This window comes from Pleurodeles waltl, chromosome 7 (assembly GCF_031143425.1).
Source record: "Pleurodeles waltl isolate 20211129_DDA chromosome 7, aPleWal1.hap1.20221129, whole genome shotgun sequence".
NCBI classification, from domain to species: Eukaryota; Metazoa; Chordata; class Amphibia; order Caudata; family Salamandridae; genus Pleurodeles; species Pleurodeles waltl.
The window spans coordinates 603,804,223-603,823,829 of record NC_090446.1 but is presented as its reverse complement, the minus strand read 5'-3'; the positions used below and the strand labels follow the sequence as shown (position 1 = coordinate 603,823,829).

The 19,607-nt window shown below is 48.3% G+C and overlaps 1 protein-coding gene across 4 annotated transcripts in view; it reads left to right on the top strand.

Annotated features, from left to right (window-relative positions):
• The window catches only part of LOC138304453 (histone-lysine N-methyltransferase, H3 lysine-36 specific-like), a 1,084,114-nt gene extending 1,065,279 nt beyond the window's left edge, over positions 1 to 18,835 (top strand). For all 4 annotated transcript variants that reach the window (XM_069244523.1, XM_069244520.1, XM_069244521.1 and 1 more), the window contains one exon: positions 17,151 to 18,835. In XM_069244523.1, the coding sequence (XP_069100624.1) occupies positions 17,151 to 18,277 (1,127 nt within the window). In that variant the 3' untranslated portion in view covers positions 18,278 to 18,835. The remainder of the gene's footprint in view (positions 1 to 17,150) is intronic.
• Positions 18,836 to 19,607: the final 772 nt, after the last annotated feature.

The window sequence follows — 19,607 nt, the reverse complement described above, 5'->3', positions numbered from 1 at the left end:
AAATAAATACTTCTGCTATTGAGTGTCTAATCAGAAGCAATACGTTTGTTGCAACACCAGTCCCAAAGAATAATGTCAGTTATTTTCTGTATTTCGTTATGTGTCTGATGACCATCATGACCAAAGACAATTCATCAAGTTAATTTGGAATTGTGATATGGACTTCCGTTATTAAAAACCTCCACCCAGAAGATTGTTAATGTTATTTACACAAACAGGATGCCTACTTTCACATCCCCATTAGATCAAAATGTACGTACTTGCTATTGGAAATAGCACCCTGCAGGCTAGCCAAATACCTCCAGGAGGCGCACACCATTGCAGACAGGGCCTGCAGGTTAACATTATCTGCTAAAACTGCAAATAAGTCATTCAGAAGTAGCCAATCAAGTGTTGCTTATGTTTCTTTCGAGTAATTATGACTGACATTAAAGGTTTAACTGTCCAATGTACAACCATCAAATGGTGCCTTCGTGCTTGCTGGTTTTCTTTTTATCTGTAGATTATGAAGGAGGGCTTGTCAGCTTAATCTCCAGTCAGTTATTCCATAGGAGACTGGGAAGACAAGCTGCAGCTAGCTATGTGAAAGAAGCTCTCAAGCAATGGACAACCCACCAAAATGTGTTGTAGAGCATACCCCTTCAGCACCAACAACCAAACATAACAGTCCTGGCATTTGCATTTTTAGTGCATGGTGAACCCTCAAAGGCAGTATTCAGCTGTAGGTCTTTGGACTCTAAAGCAATAACACCCTTTTACTGTAAGTGAGTTGGAACTGCAGTTATGAAAGTGATATAAAATGGCCTACCTCCACCAAAACAGTATTCATTAGGATGGACCATACCATCATGAAGAAAAGAGCACAGGATCTCTCACCCTCTTTGAAGGAGCACAGGAACTAAGAGAATTGACTGTCAAACTTCAAGTCAAACTTTAATTGGAATAATAACCAGATATAAACAGAAACGGTGCATTTTAATTCAGCAGAAGAGTAAAATACAGGAATGGGGATGGATTAAGAAATGAAGCACCCTTTATTTCAGTGATGAGGCACCACATTGATCTGTTTACAAGCAACGTAAACTTAAAATTGCCATGCGTCATCGCCAGCCTTGTAAAGGGAACCTTGATGAGTGAAATATTTTAAGTCTGGTGTTACAAAATACATATTTAGTACCTATAACCAAGACAGAAGCAATTACTGTTTTCAAGGCATGTGTGGCTGTAGATTCACATGTTGTGCATACTCCTGTCATCTAGTGTTGGTCCCAAATAGGTGCAAGTTGTTTTTATGCGAATAAGTCCTTCGATTTACAAGGCAGTGTGACTCCTCCTCTTTCCGGTAAAGTGCATGGTCATCAGCTCCATTGTTAGACTGTTTTCTTTCCACCATCAGGTTTGGACCTGTGCTTCCGTGCGCCGGGTCAACACCATTGAAATGATCTCTTCTGTACAGATTCCTCCCCTGTGTCGATGTTCTTCAATCGCACCTGCCTTACTCTTTGTCGTGGGTCAAGGATTGTTACTTCGCTCAAGTGGGGTTCGGACCCACCCCAGCCCCGCAAGAGCCTTTCCCTTTGGGGCCTACCTCCATCTTGGGTGCGTCTCTCCACCATGCCTCAATGGTGACGGAACAGACACCATTCAGATACTGTCCTTACTTCCATGTGAAATATCTTTGAAGAGACCTCCATCAGGTCTGTAATGTGTGCCTCTTGCCAGAGAACAACGAGGATGCATGGGCTAGGTTCAAGAAAACTCTTTGTGACAGTCCACCTTGTCTGCTCAATATGTTGCACAGGACCAGCGATGAAATGCTAGACCTTTTTGATCCCGAGAATATCAAGGGGCAACATCATCCACAAGCCTTGGCAGCATATGAAGAAGCTTTCTCCCCCAAAGAAAGCTCCAGCTCCAAACTGGAAATCGAAGATCTTCCACAAGCCCAGCAGTCTGTGAGTACAGCAACCCCTCTCTTCCAAGACACCACTCTTAAGCAGCCCACCACCAAAAGGGCACATAGCCACTCTGGTAAGTCAGTCAGGCCTTCAGACCTCCACTGCCTCCGGGCCATGGACAGCTCTGACAAACTACTCTGGCTTGACGCCAAAGAAACCATCGAAGCTGACCACTTCCCCACAGGCTACTCTGATGCCGGCACAGAGCCAGCCTTTGGCATCGACCAGGTGCTCAGTGCCGAAACTGAAGGCACCCTAGAAGTCGAGACCCTTATCATCAACCAGCAAATCCCACACTAGTGCCGGTGCTATCAAACCGATCCTCCACAAGCTGCAAGAGGAGATAGTTGCCAGGGAGAACCACCTGCTCATTCATCCCCATACCAAGTCAGATCCTCACCAGCATTCCAGGGTCTTCTGCTACTCCAGCTTCCAAGGGCCACCTGTCCTTCAAAGAATCTTTGAATGTTCTGGTTCCAGCAATGCAGCACAAGAAGACAAATAGAGTGATCAGCCTTTTATCCTACTCTCAGCCATTCCCTCACCCTGTTCCTCAACCTTCACCTTCCCTACCTACCTATCTAGAGGGCCCCCCTTGATATCACACCCCAGGGGTCTCCTCACTCTGACACTGGCAGGCATGCAGGAGAAGACAATACATATGGCATCACTCCAGAGGGGACCCATGGGACTCCTACGATACAGACACACCCGGGGACACCGACCCTGCACTGTACCCTGATTGTACATCCTAACAGTAGCTTGCTGGTAGAATGGCCCTATTCCACAAGGTGGACTTTCATATAGAGTCCTTAAAGGAGGACTTCCAATTTGAAACCCTCTCCACCGCTCACCACTCTACTCAGTAACTCCCCCATTTTTAAGGGCATGCTACGCCACACGCCTGACATCTTTAAGGACCCTGTTCGAGCCAGGGTCATAAGACCCAGGGTAGATAAAAAAAATATAAAGCTTCCCCTACTGACCAGATTTACATTTGCGCCCAACTCACTACTGCACGTAGACGGGCAAATCCCAGGCCAGCCCATCTACAGGATCCGACTGATCAAGGCTGATGGTAGCCTACACAACAGAGTCTTCCTTCATATGAACTACTTGGAACTTCTACACATCCATCTAGTGTTGAAGTCTTTCCTCCCTCATCTGCTAAACTGGATTGTTCTTGTCCACATGGACAATATGACAGCCATGTAATACCTTCAGAAACAGGGGACCTGCTCTCCACAACTCTCGCAGTTATCCCAAAGCATTTGGCAATGGCCTCTCAGTCACAAAATTTGGGATGGAAAGTGACTTTGCCGAACTCCTCAGCTGGATGTGAGAACAAGTCCGCGAGTGGAAACTCCACCTGCAAGTCCTCCTCCTTTACTTCCTCACATAAAGCTTTCCAGCAATAGACCTGTTCGCAGCCACAGAAGACACAAAATACTTAAACTTCGCCTGTAGGTAACCAGACCCATCGTACATGGACAATGCACTATAGATGAATTGGTGAGGGAGATTTGCCTACGCTTTTACGACTCTCCTTCTGTTTGTGGTACGGAGAGTTCACCAGACATCCCTTATGCTCATCCTGGTGGCTCCCAGATGGGATCACCAGCCATGCTTCACAACTCTGCTCCAAGTCTCTCTGGTTACGCACAAGAGGCTCCCCAACTGGCTGGACCTTCTCATGTAGAACCTTGGAGAAATCAGGCACCAAGATCCTGGGTTGCTCATTCTTGTGATCTGGCTCCTGAGGTCATAGAATTTCGATGCCTCAACCTTCCTCAAGAATGCATGAGCATTCTTAAAGAAGTGTGCAGACCTACCAAAGAGCCTGCTATGTAGCAGATTTCAAAATATGTGTATGCTACTGTCACTCAAAACATATTGATCCTTTTGACGCCACAGTGCAAGATATTGTTTGTTACCTACTACATCTGCAGGTTTCTGGTCTAGCCTACACGTCCATATGTCTACACCTGGCTGCTGTGGCTGCTTACCTTCAGAATTGACACATCTCTCTCTTCAGGATTCCAGTCATTAAACTTACATGGAGGGTCTCAAGGGTCATTCCTGTTCGGGTCCAACAGGCCCCAACATGGAATCTCAACAATATGGCTCATGGGCATTCTATTTGAGCCCCTCCACTCCTGCTCTCTTCAGTTCCTCTCTTGGAATTAGCATTCCTTGTTGCTATCACTTAACTCAGGCGTGTAAGTGAGCTACAAGATTAACCCTGGATGAACCCATCTTCTAAGTACATAGGGATAGCGTTGTCCTTTGAACCAATCCGAAATTTTTCTCCAAAGTGGTCTCTCCTTTCCACCTTAACCAATCTGTTGAACTTCTTGTGTTTTTCTTGCAACCTGATTCTGTTGCAGAACAGGCTTTCCATACTTTGGACATAAAGCGTGCCCACATTGACAGAACTAAATCATTTAGGAAGACATAGCAAGTCTTTGTTGATTTCTCAAAACCCCACAAAGAGTAGGCTCTATGCAAGAGAGGTATTGCTAGATGGATCATCCAATACATCCAGACATGCTGTGCCAAAGCTTAAAGAAATCTACTCACGCTCCCTAAAGCTCACTCCGCTCAGAAGAAAGGAGCCTCTTTGGCCTCCTGTGGAATATCCTAATAGCTGTAAAATGCAAAGCAGGTACTTGATCCACACCACACACTTTCAAAAAGCATTACTGTGTGGATGGACTAGCACAGCAACACGCTAATGTTGGTCAAGCAGTATTTAGTACATTCTTTCAACCTACTGCAACAACTACAGGCTAGCCACCGCTTTGTGGGAGGAATGATATGCAGTCTATGCAGAGCATGTGCATCTACACCTACACCTTCCTTGAACAGAAAATGTCACTTACCCTGTGCGCATCTATCTGATAGAGACATCTAGCCGCATAATCCTCACCTTTGAATTTCTCGCTTTTTTTACATTTTGTTGAATTCTTTTTTGAGGTTACCTCCTGGGGTGTCGAAATATCTTTGAGAAAGACAGGTTTTACACTGTGTGGAGTCTGTCACCTCGCCATGTCTGTTCCAGACCCCCATTTTGTCTGTTTGTGGTGTCTCAAGTGTGACCACAACTCCAAGATTTGCTGGACCATGGCACCACAGGCTTTGAGGGAGCAGTCCCTTCAGCTGCTCGTGGGCTGACAGGTGACACCATATCGCACGACTCGTAGGTGGTCTTGGTCCCAGTTGAGAGGACAGTCACAGGATCACTCCCGGAGCCCCAAGTCATCTTCTTCCCACTCCAAGTCATTGGGACATTCAGGAAGGAGGCATAAGAAGAACAAGTGGTTGAAGCGTGCTTTAACTTCTCCTCATCTGTCTGCCGACACGACGATCGAACATCGGCAATCGAAGCACCGTTCTGCAGAGCCACTGCCAGGTTCAACTTCGCACCTCCCTGCTTTTCTGGGAGCCGGGATAACCCCGCTCAACTTAAGGAGTTTTACAAGGCCATGTGCCGCATATTTGAGCGGACTGACCTCTCTGAAGTGCCTTCAGTCCCCACAGGGTCACCGGGGGACCTATCCGGGATCCACGGCTACGTCCTTAGCTCCGATGGGCCTCCATGGATCCGATAACGAATCCAGTTGGCGTTGGTCGTGCCAACCCGACCTTCCCTGACTCCAATGCTCCTGGCGCCCACCATCGGCGCCAGCCCCATTTAAATTCCCAAATCCAACACAGAGCCAGAACAGCGTCGGCTGACGACAATTCCGACGCTGACAGGATCCACGTTTCCTAGGTCAGCGCCTGAGCCCTATTCTGAAGGGCTAGGCCTTGGAAGAATGGTAGGGGTCACTGGACCCTTTAGAATACCAGCAAAAGGCCAGGAATCCATGGACTGGTGTGAAGAACTGGGTGGTGCCAGTGGACTAGATACCTCTCCAGATACTGGTTTGCTTTTTCCCCCTACCGTGGCTATGGAGGAGGAAGCATCATACAATATGGTGGTGAAGAGAGCGACTGAGGTCCTGGACCTCGATCTACGCTCAATGGCAGTCAAGACGAACATCTTGACAAAAATGCTTCAATGAGGAGCTTCCTCATTGGAACCCCTGCTCCTTTTTATTGAAGCACTTCATTCCTCACATAACACCCTACCCCTGAGACCTTGGTTGTCCAAACCTCGACCTCCCATAGCGCGATCCTTGTCGCTTACCTGGATAGGGAATCCGAGAGGCTTGATTCCTTGGGCAAGAAGATGTTTTCTTCAAGCAGCCTGGCATTGCGGTCGGTGAACACTGCATGCTTTTTGGGCCGCTATTCCCACACACTTTGGGATATGGTTGTGCAGGTGCTGCCACAGGTCCCTGAGGAGGCCCTGGCCATTCTCTCCCAGGCAGTCAAGGATGGGAGAGATGCAGCCAAGTTCACCATTAGGTTTGGTTTGGATGCGACTGATTTGCGGGCATAACGGTTTCTTCAGTGGCACTACAATGCCACGTCTGGATGAGAACATCTGGCTTTTCAGGGGATGTCCAGGTGAACCTCATGCACATGCCCTTCGATGGTACCTATCTCTTAGGAGAGATGGCAGACTCGGCACTGGAGTGCTTTAAGAACTCACAGGCTACTTCAAAGTCCTTGGGCCGGTCAGTGGCCCCATGTCCAAAGTCTGCCTTTTGTGGGTATGGCAGGAGTGTTCCACCTCAAAAAAGTATGCCAGCAACAGTCCTGTGCAAGTACCCCAAGCTACGTGCAGGCAAGACATATACTGGTCCTGTGGGTCAGGTAGTCAGAGGTCTCCCACAACCACCACCCCCCTGGCAGCTACAGCCTCCATACCCTTCTAATCTTGCCCATCAAGATCATGGGAATCCTGGGCAGAAGAATCTGCCATCATCTCTACCACTAGCAGTCCATAATATCGGACAGGTGGGTCTTGCAGATTATTCGGAGGAGCTACTCCCTCCCCTTCAAATCCTCTCCTCCCCCTATATTTCCAGCATGTGATTGGTTGCCATAGGATCATCAGTCCTTGCTCCACAAGGAAGTTACGGCTCTCTTGGCCAAGGGAGCCACAGAGAGGGTTCCGATATCAGAAGTAGGCAGTAGTTGCTGTTCTCGCTACTTTCTGACAACCAGAAAGAACAAAGGGTCTTCAGTCTATCCTAGACATCTGAACTCTCAATCGCTTCCTCAAAAAGGAGAAATTCAAGATGCTTCCTGTGGCTCAGGTCTTGCTATCCTAGACCAAGGAGACTGGATGGTATTGTTGGACTTGCAGGATGTGTATCTCCATATTCCCATCCTGCCTGCCCACAGACGTTACCTCCGGTTCTCGGTCGGCCACAAGCATTTTCAGTTCACCGTGCTCCCCTTTGGCCTTTCCAGCGCCCCTCGGGTGTTCACCAAGGTCATGGCGGTGGTTGCAGCTCATATGCTGAGATCAGAGGTGTAGAAAGCTGGCCTGGTGGGTGGTGAGCACCTATGGTGTTATCACCTTATACCAGGTCCAGGTATCCCCTATTAGTGAGGTGTAGTCAGTGTCTAGAAAGGCAGGTTCTCTACAGGTAGATGTGGATGAGCAGCCAAGACTTATCTAGGAGACATGCAGAGCTTATGTAATACCACTGTAGTCGCACAGCACTTACACATATGAAAAAGCAACATAGTGTTACAAAAATAAAGCTACCTTATTAGCGTAATACAAATACTTCAATACTCTATAGACAATTTTAGGAAAGTGCCACTGTTGCATTGGCCCTACCGTGCCTAAATCCATCCTTAGACATTGTAAGTGCAGTGTAGCCATATTGAGTATATGGTCTGCAAGTTTGTCATTACGAACTTCACAGCTCCATAATGGCTTCACTGGATACTAGGAAGTTTGGTATCAAACCTTTCAGCAAAATAAACCCACCCTGATGACAGGGTGGGATTTATTGAAAAATGCACACAGAGAGCACCATAGAGATGCCCCCTGTATGTTAGCCCAACTGCTAGTGTATGACTGACCAGTCTGTGCCAGCCTGCCACTTTCAGACAAGTTTCTCAACCACATGGAGCGAGTGCCTTTGTGCACTCTATGGTCAGAAACAAAGCCTGTCCTGGGGGGACTCCCTCTGCAGGAACTGTAACACCTGGCGGTGAAACTCAAAGGCTTGAGCCTTGGGTTACATTGCCCCAGGGCACTCCAGCTAGTGGAGAATGCCCACCCCCACAGACAAACCCCCACTTTTGGCCGCAAGTCTGGTGTGAAAATTAAGGAACACAGGGAGGAGTGACCACCCCAGCCAAGACCACCCCTAAGGTGTCCAGAGCTGAGGGATCCCCCCACCTTGGAGAATCCTCCATCTTGGTTTGGAGGACAGGGACCAGTAGGATTAGGGTTGTGCTCCCTCCCCAAAGGCAGTGGGCACAAGGAGGGTGTAGCCACCCTCAGGGACAGTAGCCATTGGCTAATGCTCTCTGACACCTGTAAGCTGCTAAATCCAAGATTTAAGGGCCTCCCTGAACCCAGCTCACAAGATTCCTAGTGACCTGACAAGAATAAAGACTGCTTAGCTGAAACCCCCAGCAGAGAAGAAGGGAGACGACAACTGATATGGCCCCAGCCCTACCAGCCTGTCTCCTGCTTCAAAGAGCCTGCAAAAGAACAGCGATGCATCCAGCGACCTCTGCCAAGCTCCAGAGGACTGCCCTGCACCTAAAAGGACCAAGAACTCCAGCAGCCCTGTCCAAGAAGAAACCAACAGCTAAGGACTCCAACCTCACTCCGAATGATCGAGTCCTAACTACTCTGCACCCGACGCCCACAGCCCGTGTCCAGGTGGCCCAACCAGCTAGAGAGCATCCCCAGGCATTTAAGAGAAAGTGCCCACCTTGGGTTGACCTCTCCAGCCCTCCACGACGCCTGCAAAGGGAATCCCGAGGACCCCCTGACCATGAAGCTCCGGACGAAGATATCCGATGCCTAAAGACTCACTGCACCCGCAGCCCTCAGGCCTTGGAGAACCCGACGTCCGCTGCAGCAACGTTCATAAGGCGGCCCTCCTCCCTGTCCAGTCTGTGATTTGCCCGAGACGACCTCCTGTACCTCGGCTGCAGCCTCTGAGTGACCCTCGGGGCTCCCTCATAGAGAATGATTGGAGACCTGACACCTAGTTTGCACCTTGCACCCGGTCGACCTAGTGCCACTGAGGGTGTATGTTTGGTGCCTGCATGTGCCCCCCTGCCAACCTCCTACCCCCCCACCAGTGCTCCTCTAAACCCCCCCAGATCTGCCCTCTGAAGTTGCCGGTACTTGCCTGCCAGCAGATCTGAAACAGAGTGCCCCGCGTCTCCATAGGAGGCCACGTTAATTTTGCCTACACTTTGTCCTCTGCACCCGGCCTGCCCCGTGTTGAAGGGGGTGGGTGTTTGGGGAACCTGTGGACTTCCTAACCCCCGCTGTAAGTATTTTACTTACCTGTAAAACGATATACCTTTTCTTCCCCCCCAGAAACTGTTTCTGAAAATTTTAATATGTCATGTTTTAAAACAGATTATTGCCAATATTTCAAAAACTGTATAACTTATCGATTTTAAACAAAGTACTGTTTATATATTTGTGAAATATGAATCCATTGAAGTACTTACCTGCAACTTGAATCTTGTGGTTCTAAAAATAAATTAGGAAAATATATTTTTGCTATATAAAAACCATTGGTCTGGAGTTAAGTCATTGAGTGTGTGCTTCTTCTATTATCTGTGTGTGTACAACAAATGCTTTGCACTACCCTCTGATAAGCCGAACTGCTCGACCACACTACCCCAAAATAGAGCATTAGTATTATCTACCTTAGCCTCTGTTAAGCATCTGTGGAACCCCTGGACTCTGTGCACACTGTACCTCATTTTGGTATAGTATATACGGAGCCAGCTTCCTACACCTCCTGACAGAGATACTTCAGCCAGAGGTTACCACATCGGAACCAATGTTACCCTTTAACAAAGCCCTCACGTGGTCCAGACCCACCACAGGGGCTCCTGTAAATATGATATTTGTTTGCCACCGTTGCCCAGCTCCAAATGATCCTAGCTTCCTCACCTAACACCCCACTCTGGAGAGCTTGGTGGTCCAAGCCTCCTTTTCCCATGGTGCCTTCCCTTCCGTTCCCCCGGATAGGGAATCCAAGAGGCTGGACCAACTTGGGAAGAAGATGTTTTCTTCCTCCAGCCTGGCATTGAGGTTGATAAGCACCTCATGCCAATTGGGCTGTTTTTCCCATACTTTATGGGATATGGTGGCGCAGGTTCTGCCTCAGGTCCCGGAGGGCATGCAAGATACTCGCACAAGCAGTCAAAGAGGGGGAGATGCAGCCAAGTTTATGATTAGGTGTGGTTTGGACACAACTGACTCGCTGGGTAGAGCGATTTCGTCGACTGTGGCCCTTCGTTGCCACGTCTGGCTCCGGACATCTGGCTTTTCGGGGGATGTCCAGGCAAACCTTATGGACATGCCCTTCGTTGGGTCCCGCCTTTTTGGTGAGAAGGCAGACTTGGTGCTGGAGCATTTCAAGGATTCTCGGGCCATGACCAGTTCCTCAGCAACCCCTCCCCAACAGTCTTTTGCCCCTTTCGAGGCTTCAGAAGGGCAGGGTACCACGCCTCCCACAGACCAGTCACCATCCGCCGTCAGGTCAGCATTCTGTGCGGGGACAAGGTCGTGGTACCTTCAGACCCAGAGGGTCGGGCCAGAAGTCATCCACCACCCAGCCCCTACTCCTCCACGGCGCCCAAGTCGTCCTAGTGTGATTCTGCAAGACCACACACGTCCAGTTGGAGGGAGAACATTAAACAAATGGGTCTTGCAGATCACACAGAAGTGCTATTCCCTCCCCTTCCAGTCTTTCTCTCCCTCTATGCCTCCATTAGCAGAATGGCTGATGAAGAATCACTTAGTCTTGCTCCGCAAGGAAGTTACGGCTCTCCTGGCCAAGGGAGCCATAGAAAGGATCCTGATATCAGAAGTAGGCTGTGGTTGTTATTCCCACTACTTTCTGATTCCCCAAAAAAACAAAGGTCTTTGCCCTATTCTAGATTTGCGGGACGTCAATCTCTTCTTCAAAAAGGAGAAATTCAAGATGCTCACTTGCTCAGTTCTTGCTTGCTCTAGACCAAGGAGACTGGATGGTAGCGTTGGACTTACAGGATGCGTATTTTCTGATCCCCATCCTTCCTGCCCACAGGCGCTAATTGCAGTTCAAGATAGGCCACAAGCATTTTCAGATGACTGTGCTCCCCTCGGCCTCACCAGTGCCCCTCGGATGTTCACCAAAGTGATGGCGGTGGTAGCAGCTCATCTGCGCTGATTGGGGGTTTCAGTCTTATCCTACCTCGATGACTGGCTGTTGAAGGCTCCTTCGCACTAGGCTGTCATTATTCACCTTTAGACTACAGCGAACCTCCTGCATTCGCTGGGGTTCACTATAAACGTGCTGAAGTCACACCTGACTCCCTCTCAGAAGCCCTTTCATTGGATCCTTTCCGGATACAGTGCAGTTTCTGGCTTATCCTCCCGAGCAACGTGTCCAGGATATTCAGGTTATACCACCGATGTTTCGGCCTCTATCCTGGATTTTGGTGAGACAGACACTGAGGCTGTTGGGCCTCATGGCCTCTGCATCCTGTCAGTCAAATATGCAAGATGGCATATGAGGGCTCTGCAGTGGGACCTGAAGTTCCAATGGGCACAGCATCAGGGGAATCTCACCAACACGGTTCGGAGGGCACTGCAAAAGATCTGCAGTGGTGGGTAGTGATTTGCGATTGGGTCAGAGGCAGACTCTTCTACCTTCCCCAACCAGCTCTCACAGTAGTGACAGATGCGTCACTTCTGGGATGGGACGGCCATCTGGGAGAGGTGGAGATCAGAGGCCTTTGGTGGAACCCGGAATCAACTTGCTCGAGCTCCGGGCGACCCGACTGACATTGAAAGCATTTCTTCCTGTTGTAAAAGGGAAGATAGTGCAGGTGTTCTCGTACAACACCACCGCAATGTGTTACTGCAGCAAGGAGGGCGGTGTGGGGTAGTGGACCCTTTGTCAACAGGCCCTGCTTCTCTGGACATGGCTGGAACAGCAGGGCATAACCCTGGCGGTTCAACGCCTGGCAGGTTCTCTGAATGCCAGGGCAGACAAATTCGGCCGTCATTGCCTAGCGGATCACAGGTGGTGTGTCCATTCGGAGGTGGCACAATGACTCTTTCAGCAGTGGGGAGAGAACCTTGGTTAGATCTGTTCACCTATGGAGAGAAAGAGCAATGTCAGCAGTATTGCACGTTGGAATCTCCAAGGCGGCAATCGCTCCGCAATGCTTTTCATCGCGAGTGGAGTTCAGGCCTCCAGTACGCCTTTCTGCCCATATCACTTCTGCCAGAGTTCTCAAGAAGATCAAGAACGACCAGGACCAAGTAATCCTGGTGGCTCCAGACTGGGCACAGAGAGTCTGATATCCCAAACTTGCAGCGAATCTCTAATCAGGCTGCCTCTTCGGGAAGATCTCTGTTGCAGCACCAGGGGAAGTGAAGGAAAGTACCCTCTTTTTGGCATGGTTACCCCCATTTTCTGCCTGATGTCAGTGTGTGTTCACTGGGACCCTGCTAATCAGGACCCCAGTGATCAAGCTCTCTCTCCTCTAAATTTTGTCACTGCATACTGGTAACCCAGTATTTCACCCACAATTGGCATTCTGGTGCCCCCTTATAAGTCCCTGGTATATGGTACTTAGATACCCAGGGCATTGGGATTCCAGGGGATCCCTATTGGCTGCAGCATTTCTTTTGCTACCCATAGGGAGCCCATGCAAAGGCTTCTGCAGGACCGCCATTGCAGCCTGTGTGAAAAAGTGCATGCACCCTTTCACTGCCATTTACACTGCACCAGGTCACTTATAAGTCACCCCTATAGCAGGCCCTTCAGCCCTGAGGGCAGGGTGCAGAGTGCCCCCACAACCTCCAGGACCATTTTTCCGGACTTTGTGAGTGCGAGGACGCCATTTAACGTGTGTACTGGACATAGGTCACTACCTGTGTCCAGCTACATAATGGTAACTCCGAACATAGGCATGTTTGATAGCAAACATGTTGGAATCATACCCCAAAGCTTTTGCAAGCATTGGTTGTATGATTCCATGCACTCTGGGTCTCCTCAGAGGACCCCCAGTTTTGCCATTGCAGCCTTCTGAGGTTTTCCAGGCAGCCCCAGCTGTTTCCACCTCTCAGACAGGTTTCTGCCCTCCTGTTGCTTGAGCAGCCCAAGCCCTGGAAGGCAGAACAAAGGACTTCCTTTGGGAGAGGGGTGTTGCATCCACTCCCTTTGGAAATAGGTGTTTCAGGCTTGGGAGGGGTAGCCTCCCCAAGCCTCTGGAAATGCTTTGAAGGGCACAGATGGTGCTCCCCTTGCATAATCCAGTCTACACAGTTTCAGGGACCGCCAGTCCCTGCTCTGGCGCGAAACTGGACAAAGGGGAATGACCACTCCCCTGTCCATTACCACCCCAGGGGTGGTGCTCAGAGCTCCTCCAGAGGGTGCCTGGGTTTTGCCATCTTGGATTCCAAGTTGCAGGGCACTCTGGAAGCATCTGAGTGGCCAGTGCCAGCAGGTGATGTCATAGCCCTCCCCTGATAGGTGCTTACCTGTTTAGCTGACCAATCCCCATTTCAGGGCTATTTAGGGTCTCTCTCTTGGGTGGTTCTTCAGATTCGGATTGCAAGACTCCAGAAGGAATCCTCTGCATTCTTTACTTCACCTTCTTACCAAAGAAACTGCATCTGAACCCTCCAGGAACTCTACAAACTGCAACAAAGAAGCAAAGACGACTTCTGAAACATTGTATCTTCAGCTTCTGCCAGCAACTGCAACTGTTTGTAGGTTGTGTATCCTCCGAGGACAGCCTGTCTTCGGCATGCACCAGAACGACGAAGGAATGTCCCTTGGAGTGAAGGACTCCTCTGCTTCAGCAGGCACTCCTCTGCAGCGAAGACTGGTGGCGTGGGTCTCCACTCCTGACGAAGTGCGTGGATCTAGTATTTCGGGTGGTGGACTGAAGTGGTCCTGACGTCCTACTGTCCAACTTTGGTGGAGGTAAGAGCTTGCCTTCCCAGACAAAACAGTACCCCATGCACCTCGTGTTTTGCAGTTGCCAAGGCTTGTTGGCCTCCTTCCACGAAGTTCTTCGTGCACCGTGCAGCTCCGGCCCCCAGCACTCCTTCCTGCGACGCACAGCTTCCTGAGTGGTTCTCCGGCGGTGTTGAATCCCTTTGTGTAGTGTTGCGCGGGCCTCCTTTTGCACCTTCTTTGTCCCAGTGCTGTGGGACTCCTGTGCGAGCTACCTGGTCTTCTGAGGGCTCACTGAGTTGCTGAGAGCCCCCTCTGAGTCCTCTTCATGGGTAGAGTATCCCACGTCCCTCCTGGACCCGGGCAATGTCATTTTCCACTAACCACAAGCTTTGCGTGTGCCAAGGCTTCTTGGCAGAATCCAGCAACGCAAACCAGACTGCAATCATCCATCTGGTGTGGGACATCTTCTGTACCAACCAGGAACCCGCATCTCTCTTCTTTGGTGCAGTACTGACTGTTGTTCCTCACCGGTGGTTCTTCTTTTGCACCTTCATCCGGGTTAGCAGACGCTCCTGTTCTCCCTGGACTCTTTAGTGCTTCTTGGACTTGGTCCCCTTCTTCCACAGGTCTTCATTTCCAGGAATCCATTGTTGGTGTCTTTCAGTATCTTCTGGTTTTTGCATAATCTTCATTCATGTGTTCTTGTGTGTGCTAGGAAAGTTACTGTGATTTACTCCTGCTTTCCTGAGCTCTGCGGTGGGTTCTATTGCTTACCTTTGGTGTTTTCTAACACTCCCAGCGACCCTCTACACACTACACTTGCCTAGGTGGGAAACCGACTTTCGCATTCCACTTTCTTAGTATATGGTTTGTGTTCCCCATAGGCCCATTTCTAAGTATTGTGATTTTCACTATTTGCACTGCTTTCTAACTGTTTTTACAGCTGTTTCTGCATACTAGTGTATATAATTTGTGTGTTACTTACCTCCAAAGGGAGTATAGTTTCTATGGTATTTGTCATTTGTGTCACCAAAATAAAGTACCTTTATTTTTGTAACACTGAGTATTTTCTTTCATGTGTGTGAGTACTGTGTAACTACAGTGGTATTGCATGAGCTTTGCATGTCCCCTAGTTAGGCCTTGGCTCATCCACACTACCCCTAGAGAGCCTGGCTTCTAGACACTGTCTACATTTCACTAATAAGGTATAACTGGACCTGGTATAAGGTGTAGGTGCCTTAGGTACCCACTACAAATCAGGCCAGCCTCCTGCACCCGAACCGGGCAACTCTGCGCCTTCATGCTTGGAGATTGAGCGGCGACAGTTGACGGCTTTCCACCTTCCTCCCGAAGTCTGTAGAGTTATTCTGGTAGCAAGGTGTCCCTCCACTAAGACGGTATATGCCTGCCGTTGGAAACACGTTGTATTATTGCACAGAAAAATCTATTGATCCTCTTTCTGCTTCTCTTTCTGAGATCCTTCTCTTTATCTTATCCCTTGCCCAACAGGGTTCTGCCTTGGGCACTCTCAAAGGCTATCTTTCCGCCTTATCAGCGTTCCTTCGGCTGCCTGATCAGCCTTCATTATTTAAACCCCAATTGTAAATAGATTTCCTAAACAGCTTGTTCAAATGTATCCTCCTACGCCCTTTGGCATGCCTCAGTGGGTCTTGAATCTGGTCCTTACTTATCTCATGTGCGCTCCCTTTGAGCCACTCCATAACTGTCCCCTCCGACTGCTCAGCATCCAAACTGCCTTTTTAGTGGCAATAACATCTGCCAGGAAGGTGAGTGAGATGCAGTCTCTTTCATCCAAGCCACCGTATCTCATCATGTTTTCAGACAAGGTGGTACTCAGAACTCTTGCCTCTTTCCTCCCCAGGTTGGTGACCCCATTTCACCTGGGTCAGAATATCACCCTGCCCACCTTCTTTGCTCCACTGCATCCATCTAAGGAAGAGGAGCAACTCCACCGACTGGACCCAGAAAGAGCGTTGTTGGTCTACCTTGACCACACAAAAGAGCTCCAGGTGGATGACCAACTCTTTGTGGGGTACGTGGGAGCAAAGAAGGGTCGGGCAGTGCAGAAACAAAGTATTTTGTGGTGGGTCGATCTCTGCATTAAGGTCTGTAATGCACTGGCCAAGAAGCAGCATCCTTAGGGCTTGAGGGCTCATTCTACCAGGGGCAAGGCTGCTACCACTGCACTGTCACAGGGTGTTCCAGTCGTGGATATCTGTCAGGCAGCAACGTGGGCTTCATTGCACACGTTTGCAAGACATTACTGCCTGGACACTCAGGTCTGTGGGGACAGACACTTTGCCAATTTGGTCCTGTAGGATTTTTTAGTGTACAGAAAATCGGTCTACAGCCCAGCGCCAAGAGGGTATGGCTTGGGTATCCATTCTAAGGTATGGAATCTGCAGCTAGAAGTCTCTATCAGATGAACAAGTTACTTACCTTCGGTTAACGCATTATCTGGTAGAGGTTGTATCTAGGTGCAGATTTCTTAAGCCCACCCATGCATCCCTGCTCTGCGGACAAGTTAATAGGGTCAAGGATTGTCCCTTTCAGGGCCCTAGTTTATGCAAACAAATTGTTGGTTCTTTCCATGGGTCTGCGCTTCTGGTGTGGAAGTTCGGGGAAAAGAAACTGATGTAGGCATGCCTGGGTGGTGCCTTTATAGACAACTGTGAAGTCACGAATGGCTCCAACGCCATGCGGATCCAAATGACGCCCCCAGACAGCACGCACAAGGGTATTGCTCAGCAAAAGTTCCAGAATCCAAGCTGATGCCGGGGAATTCTAAGGTAAGGAATCTGCAGCTATATAGAGTCTCTACCAGATAATGCGTTACCAAAGGTAAATAACTTGTTCTTTATACCCTTTGCTTATCTTCCCTCATAATTTCAATTTATGAGCAGTGATGTAAATCTTGAGTTTGTTTCTGGACTGATCAAATCTTAAGGAATGCTGTTTGTTTGAAATATGTTAGTTTTCTAAGCTATGGATTCTGGAATGACAGTTGGGCTTTCCTTTTGAAGGGCAGATGGCTGACATGTTTGTGTATCGACCTGACTAATTTTTATCCTGTAATCTTCTCTGTCCTGTACAGGAAAATGGGAGTGCCCCTGGCATCAGTGTAATTCTTGTGGCAAGGAAGCTGCTTCATTTTGTGAGATGTGCCCCAGCTCTTTCTGCAAACATCACAGGGAAGGCATGCTATTTATTTCTAAGTTGGATGGGCGACTTTCCTGCACAGACCATGATCCCTGTGGGCCATACCCACTAGAACCTGGAGAAATCCGCGAGTATATTCCCGAAGCCCTCCTTGATGTTTCCAAAGGTTCTGCTGAGAAAGCAATGAAAGATAAAAGTAATCAGTCTGTCCCAGAAGAAAGAAAACCACCAACTACTGTGAAAGCCTCCACATTGACACGGAAAGGAGCGTTACCTCCAAGGCCAAATGAATTACCAGCAGCAGAAATGTCATCTTCCATTCAGCAGGCAAAGCCTTCTCAAAACCTCCTTCTGGTTCTTGGTCAGAATCATGGGCTTAAAGGGAAATCTATGGATGTGAACTGCCCACTTGAAGAGACTTCAACACCCACTAGTCACTGTCCCAGTTCTAAAGAGAAAACTCAGTTGCTTATCTTAAAGAACACTGTGCACCAAGACATAATTGAATCAGGCGTGACTCCTGCTTGTTTAGTGAGCAAGGCTACATGCGTTGAACAGAGCTTGACTTCTAAAGACAAAGCACTTACAAAAACTGGTGAGAACTCTTACCCTGTAAATGGAGAACATATTCCAGTGAGCAACGATCCTGCTCCAAAAGGGAGACCACCTGGACGGATATGCAAGACATTTGCTTCTAAATCAAGGCCATCCACACCTGTGGGCCAGAATGCAGTCTTTAAATCCCGGCCATCCACCCCTATAGGCCAATACCGTATTCTTAAACCTAGGTCATCCACATCAGCCAATGAGTGCCCACGTTCTGCATCTAGGCCCTCGACTCCTCTAGGTCAAGATCTTGATAAGTCTAGGCCACCAACACCAATGGTCCAAAACTTTACTCCTGAAGAGAGACTGTCAACCTCATTGGCTGCAAATTTGGATAATACAAACTCTGCTCTTGAAGGAAGAATACGAACTCCAAATCTTCGGGCAAACTGTTCTGAAAAGAAAGAATTAGGACCAGTTGAACAGAATGTAAGCAGCCCCCGATCAGCTGACTAAAGTGATGGTGCTAAACACTTGTTGTAAAGAAGCATTTTGTGCTTTGTTTTGATGGAAACAACTTTTGGTCATACTGTAATTCAAGCCGCCAACATTGGTTGTTAAATTCTGCTAGCCCCTTAGAGGTCGAATGGGGAAGTGTTTGTGCTCAGCTGAACATGAAATGAGCTTAGGCCTGCTGAGGACTTCCTGTGCACAAACGAAAGCAAGAGTAGCAGAAGGTATTTCTGCTGGCTTTCTGATCCAGTGACTTGAATGGAAATGGCTGCCCTGACTTACCGAATTCCAGTTGCAATCATCTTTATCAATCAGGTTCTATCCCTTATGACCCTAATATACAGAATGACAATGCTAAGTGCACATAATTATGCTTGAACAGGAAGGGAAATCCCCTTAAGGACAAAACGCATTTTGTAATCGTGTAGAATTGGGAAAATGGCAGCTTCATTCCCTCACATCACATCAATTCTAGTGTTCGGCTCTGTGGGCGGGTGAGGGAAAACTTTTATGAATTGTTGCTGTTCCAATGATTAAACACTGAATGGAGCTGTCAAATTTATTGTCTTAGAAATAATTGTATGTTGAATAAGGCATGAAACAACTTTATTTTGTATGAAATGTTGTTGCTCTGCTGATGTTTTAAATATGTGGTGACTGCAAGTGTATCCTTTCTAGCTCAGCGTTTCCAGTCATGGGTTCATTGAGGGTTAGTCTCCATGAAAAGGTAGTCAGGTTGTGTGATGAGAAGAGGGTATGTGGAAAGTGGATATTCTTTTACCAAAGACTTTTGTTTTCTCTATGTGGATCTGTAATAACCACCTGTTTTAAGTAGCCCCAGATATGTGGAGGAGGGTCTCAGAAAACATTTACAAGCTTAGTTGCAGGTCTTTTCTGCAAATGAGGAAATCAGTATCCATTATTCCGGTTAGGATGAGTGACTCTAAAAGGACTGCAACATTCTGACTAAGGGGATTCTAAGAAAGAATGTTAAGGATTCCCATGCTGGAGTGCCTTTGTGTCGGGCTGAGAAATTAGTTCTGTTTACCACATTTGTGATCTGACAATGCTTGCAGACTTTTTACACAGTATCCATTTAGCTTTACCCTAAGAGATTATGCACTATAAGATTTCATGCTTTAAAAGGGGTGTTATAGTTGGAGAACAAACAAAAACCCAGTCCTGCATCACCAATAGTTTCCCACAATACGCATTCTAAAATGTTATTGTGTTTGTCTGCTTTGGTTTTGAAGCCTCATGTAGAGCTTTCACTGGAAGGTTTGACTGAACGTAATTCCAGCTTCTTATTTGGTAGGTTCCCATCTTTCCTACC